The 6,208-nt window shown below is 36.6% G+C and overlaps 1 protein-coding gene across 1 annotated transcript in view; it reads right to left on the bottom strand.

The window, feature by feature from the left end:
- The window catches only part of LOC107561246 (vascular endothelial growth factor receptor kdr-like), a 45,610-nt gene extending 41,352 nt beyond the window's left edge, over window positions 1–4,258 (bottom strand). The window contains exon 1 of the mRNA XM_016245637.1: window positions 3,795–4,258. Coding sequence (XP_016101123.1) covers window positions 3,795–3,852 — 58 coding nt within the window. The 5' untranslated portion in view covers window positions 3,853–4,258. The remainder of the gene's footprint in view (window positions 1–3,794) is intronic.
- Between the last annotated feature and the right edge of the window lie 1,950 nt (window positions 4,259–6,208).

Here is a 6,208-nt window from a genome sequence, read left to right as displayed (position 1 = left end):
ATATTTAGGCATTGTTTCTTTTCCTAAATCCTCACCGTCTAACCCTCTAATTTCGCAGGTTTATTTTATTGTCATTCACTTTTTATCACTGTTTTCACATCTAAGGGAAATTAAAGATTTCATGGCCATGAATTAAGAATTCGTTCGATTTATTAATTTGTTCCCTCATTTTAGTTAAATCATGGGTTAAGGAACAAAATTAATGAAACGTGGACAGTGGCCACAAATTAATAAGTCGTAGTAACGAATTAACAAGTTGTAGGAATGAATAGTCTAGCCTATCTGTCCTGTGTCCCGCAACCCTGCAAAGCGCACGATATGAAACAATTATCTGGGGAAATGACTTAGTTACTACATTTCTATTGCTTTCCATGTTGAAGAACTTTGTGTTGTTTCTATTTTAATGTACTTTTAAAGTTTAAATCACATTAAAAGCTTAATTTGTACATTATGAATGAATGATGATGCATTTATAAACCGTCACTCATGTGTGCACGTGTTTTGCACATGAGCTGCACGCAGCCCAAAATTAAACTGCTTAATCGACCATCGATAGCTTTAATCGATTGCATCTCTTATCGACAATTAATCGATCATCGATTAATCTTTGACATCCCTAATCACAATATAGCTGTTTTTTATTTTATCTTTGTAATTAAAAATAAGATAAAAAGATGCAAATAAACCGTAGTTTAATCAAGAGTAGCAAATGATTCTGTCTTTCTTTTAATGTTTGATTAACATCGAGACAGATCAATATTGTGACCTACTGTAATGCATGGATCTAATATAATGTTACACATCAGATTTTCCCCCAACCATTAACTAAACGTTCATGTAAGACATAACAGATTATGTTTGTGTGAATCTCGCCAAGACATATTTCACAATAATGTAGGCTACTTTATAGGGAGATTGCACGCTCTTGTAGAGGCGCGTTTTATGCACACGCTTTGCAAATGTCAGTCAGCGCGAACGTTTTGTTTTCATCAGCATGGGTTTGAATGTCATACAGAATTCACTATGAATATTCAAAAAACATTAAGCAAGTTTAATCCAGGCACTACTTTGTATAGTACATGTTTAAATAATTATTTTTCCACCCATATTAATCGTTTACTGTATTTACACTGCTTGAGCAAGTTCTGCGTAGCAAGGTGCAAGTACAGTTTCAGTACTGAACCTATTGACTGAACTCAGCAGAATACTAATTAAAATACACTATTAACATTTTTGCCATTTGCAGTATACAGTATAGGCTTTTATTAAGCAACATAAATAACTACTCCACTGTTTGAGAAAAATGTCTGTCAGGCTTGATGTACATGGTGCAAGCTGTACGCAGCTACAGTTTAGGTTCCGCTCCTTGTAGATTAATCAAGATCTCTGATATCAAGATATCAGACATCATTTTATTTTCTGTATTGAACCATAACTCTGTTATGCAGCATGAACGCTTCCAGACTGAAAGCACAAAGTGAACCTGCAGTTATGCTCTGCTTACGTGCTGCTTATGCATGCAATGTGAAACAGACCTAATTTGTCAGGCCAGTAATGAAATGTTGTATTACTGCAATGTTGTGATATCAAAGGAGAAAGTACGAGTTGGCTAGCACGTATTCAGTGAGTTCTGGAAAGTAATGCAATGCAGAGGGTTCTCGGATGTGTAAAATTGCTGGAGTATTTTAACCTTTAAATGGTCCAGCAAAATGTGAAAACAGGGCCCTGGGCAATATCTGGATCATTTCAAGATGTCTATATATCTCTCTACACAGCAGCATTATTGGATATTTTTCTTACTTAAAACAGACTTCATCTTTAATCCTTCTCATTCCTGTAAGTAACTTCTAACAGCCAAGTCAAAATGTGTTTCACTTCTCTAAATGTGTAAGTTTATAGATCTATAGTCTATACTCACCTCGTATTTCTCATTTAACAGTTCAGTTGAATTATTAGGCTAATACTTTAGAAATCACGTCATATCAGATAACACAGTTGCACCCCATTGATAAATTCAGCTAACTAAACTTGTCTTAAATGTAATAATCACTACGCACCACCAAAAATCTGATGACAGAAGAAAAGTGGCAAACGGATCAATTTCATGGCCTATTATTTGACTAATGGATTAACCATACACCCCTGACATTTAAAATATAATGGCATGTTCTTCCGCTCTACCATTGTCTTGAGTTGGGGTGACTGACACACATTTGGAGTAGAGGAGCAAGCAAGAAGTCTGGGGAAAGAATCTTTACTCAGGTAGCGTGTCACATTTCCGTGACCTCTACTGCCAGAACAATTCCAGGGTGCCTCCTGCCTCTCCATCCGCTTCCTTCATGTGTCTTTCCCACGCTCGGCGCGAGGACAGTGAAGGAAATCTACTTGGAGACCTTGTAGACAAAGCTTGAAGACCCAAAAAGTCATGGGGGGAGCAGTATTTCCTCTGTTTGGATCAGAGTAAGAGCTGCTGTTTGTTTGGACAGCAGAAGGAAGACCTGTATCTGTAGTGTACAACTGCTATGTCACGATGAACAATGGCATCCATCTTTTACTATCCATCTTGTTTATAAGGAGATGCAGCCAGAAGTCCAAGCAGTCAACAATATACTTTCTCTTATAAACACATATTCTCTTGTCAAACTCGAGAACAGCACCGGACCTGGAGATGTGCCCATACTACGCATTTACAATAAACTGTTTTTGATGTTATCAAAAACACATCTGATATTTCGAACACAATGTGGAATAGGAATAACTAGTAATTAGTGACTAGTGCGTTTGAATAACTAACTAGTCCCTGAGGATGGAGGAATGCAAGAAGTGCCCACTGCCCTACTGTTCTTCCATCATAACCTGTAGTGATTGGGAAAAATTAGCTAAAGTCAGTAAAAGGATTTAAGCCCCAGCAGGGATAGATCACCTCCTGCTTTCCAAATGAGTATTTCATTTAGTGCCAGAATACAGAGTGCTCATGACTGGGTCTCAAAACCCAGTGAGCTGCACACCTAGACGGAATTTGGGACACCAAAATGGGTTCTTATAATCCATTTGGCACATATGATCCCCAAAATGCTGCACCAAACAATCTGTGTATAGGTATAGGCAGCTCATTTGGTTTTGAGAACATAGCAAATGACATCAAAGCAGATTACCTTGTTTTAAAGACTGAGAGAAAAATTATTACATTTTAATATTTCTACAAAATGAACGTCTATAAAATCACGTCAGTAAAGTCAATGCCTTCAGAAAAGTTTTGTACTTTTACTAGTACGAAAACGCTGTAAAAAGTCATCACTGTATCAAAAGACATCATATTTGTTCCCATCCAATTAATTTGTCACAATAATAGTAATTTCTTCCATGCGTTTTCAGAGTTTGACAATTCTCTTCTTCAGCAATTAAAGTCGAAATAAAAAGTGAAATTTAAAAAGTTAAAGTCTAGACTTTCAAGTTAAAGACTACCGAATTTATTTTAATGAAGAAACTTCTCATGTTGCAATATAGGCTATTTTCTCAAATGAAAATAGCCTGACATCAGAACAACAATTAAACGGTTAACCATTAATTCAATGGCATCGTATAAGTGATGTAATTTTATTCTATAGCACAACACTATTTTTGTCATAATTACATCCACATTTGTTTGCATCCATTTACATGCAGATCAGTTAATGCCCATTAAGTTGACAACAAATGAACTTCAAACCGCATCTGTACAACAGCAGCCCATTGAAAGATCGCGTGCCGCTTCACTCGCGCGCGCAGTAAAATGACAAAAAGCGCGAACTTACCACTTGAGACGAAATTAAGAAGCAGCTGGAAAGTGAAGACGGTTTGAACGGGAGTCATTTCGTCCGTTAAAATAACGTTCCGCCGGATATTCCGTACAATCAGCTGTCACTTTATATTTGGATGTGGCTGTAATAGTCCAGGTAGGCTACTGTGATTTCTCTTGGTGTACGGTTAAATCTGTACAGTTCCCGTTGATATGACAGAGATTGTTCTTTCTAGAGTGAAAACACTTCTTGCTGTCTCTCAGTGAATGTAAATGTGTCGCATAGTCGTGCGCCTGCCCCGGTACACGAACAGAGCAGCTCCAAACTACTCCCGAGGGCAGGTGCGACGTTTGCTCTTCCTTCCTAAAACTGAGCGAATGAAATTTCAAAAACTAGACTCTATATAGAAAAGAAGGGTTAACGATAGTATAACAATGAAAAGAACTAATGCCAACCGACTGATAAACCAGCCCACTGCCTTTGGCTTTTCTGCCGGGGTTTCCCTCTCTCAGGCTGTATATGAGTGAAGCGGGACGGAAGGACGCAACGTTACCATAGTAACCCTGCAGCGGTACTCCACCGCACTTTCCTGCTTTAACTTACTATATTGACCCTACAGATATCGATTAAGATATTTTGTCTTGTAATGATCTGATTAAGTATTTTTTTGTGTGCTATTTTCTGTCTGATTAAATTAAAGATTTATTTGATCTCAGACACATATCCCACCCAAATGCCTCAATGAATGTGAAGACGCTTCACAAAGTAGGCTATTTCAGCATTGTTTTGAACCTAAAATCTATCAAACCCCCGGCAGTCCCTAAAATATCTAGGTGCAAAGGTAAACAGGCATTGTCTGATAACATATCAGTCAAAATACCTTGGAAAAACATTTACAGGGTTTATTTTTAACTTCAGCAACAGGATGCAGCTAATTTTATATCAAAGTAAATAATCATGGGGCTTCTTTTCACCTTGTGTGTGTGGATGCACCACCGACGGTTTGTCTTTTTGATGCTACAAATGGGGACAAGCTCCCTGCAACGTAGGGCAAGGCATTGTCCATTGATGTCCTTCCATTTATATCATTTCAAATGCACAGGATGTTAAACCTGTTAAACAGACATTAAACAGTACAGTTTAATACAGTTCGTCACTGATGAGGTATAAGGTTAAAGAGACATGAGGTTTTCTTCCTGTAGTATTGATTGGATGATGATGTGATTAATGTGATAATGTAAGGGCCACTGATAACAGTTTACCAGTTTATTTACTTCTGTGACTCAAAGAAACTAAGGTAGCTGCTAATGTTAAGGATTTAGTTATTCCAACCAACATTTGATGAAGTGGAATGTCACTTATATTGATCTTACTTATATAAATCATATTTTATTCTGCAGTGTTATAAAAATGTGTATTATTTTTTTTAATAACTTCATGACTTGTCCATGTTCATGACTTTTTAGGAAAATTATGATTATTAAACAATTTTAAAAAATGCAATACCTCTATTATTATTTATTATTATTGTTATTTTTTAATAAATAATCATAATTATAACAATAATAAATAATTATATATATATATATATAAGTATATATAAATATAAGTTTCCAGTCATGTTTTCTGGTTTGGCAGCAGAGATCTGATTTAGGTATTTCTCAAATCTTCTATACAATAATATTCGGCTTGTAACTGACCTTTCATACCAGTGTAGAACTGTTTTTAAATCTGGCACACATTTATAAATATGCCTGTTTATTATTATTTTTATATTATTTATGTAGCAAACTTTAGGAAATCTTGTGTGCATCTCTCTGACCACATGTCATAGGGATCGTGTTTGTTTTTTCTTTCTCCTGTGCAGAGTCAAGCCCTCTGAACTGATCACATTTCCCTCAGGCCAGCACGGTGGCTAGATAAGACTCAGGCAGAAACAATTGCTGGAAGCCGAGCACAGAGAGAAGTGGGCTTTTAAGACATCTTATTTTTGAATCTAGTGCAGTGAACACAATAAGAGAGTCCACAACCGATTCTGTGTATGCAGCTTGAGCTCTTTCCTTCAGCTCAACAATGACCTCCCCTGTTAAAACAAAAAACTCCAGCGTTATCAACACATACTTTCTTGGGGGTGAATGAGGTTCTAACTACCAGAAGGTGATGAATAGTATGCTTAAACAATGCTATTATACTTTAATGCCCAAGTCTTTCAACAAGACAGAGTTAAGAATTCGGAATATACTGCAGCCTGCACGCTTGAAAAGAGTAGCTCTCCATTTATCTTAAATGTTTACTTAGAGTGCTTATTTTTGAGATATACATCTGTCCTTTAGCTGATTTATTTTATATCCTCCTGAGCATAGACGTTTGTCCTCTGTAGAGACATTATGTTTTAGTCAATTTCTCTGAGACCCTGCATGACACTTTTT

Source organism: Sinocyclocheilus grahami, unplaced genomic scaffold (genome assembly GCF_001515645.1).
Source record: "Sinocyclocheilus grahami isolate Dianchi unplaced genomic scaffold, SAMN03320097.WGS_v1.1 scaffold23.1, whole genome shotgun sequence".
NCBI lineage: Eukaryota > Metazoa > Chordata > Actinopteri > Cypriniformes > Cyprinidae > Sinocyclocheilus > Sinocyclocheilus grahami.
The sequence above is the reverse complement of the archived record's forward strand: the minus strand, read 5'-3'. Positions and strand labels throughout refer to the sequence as shown.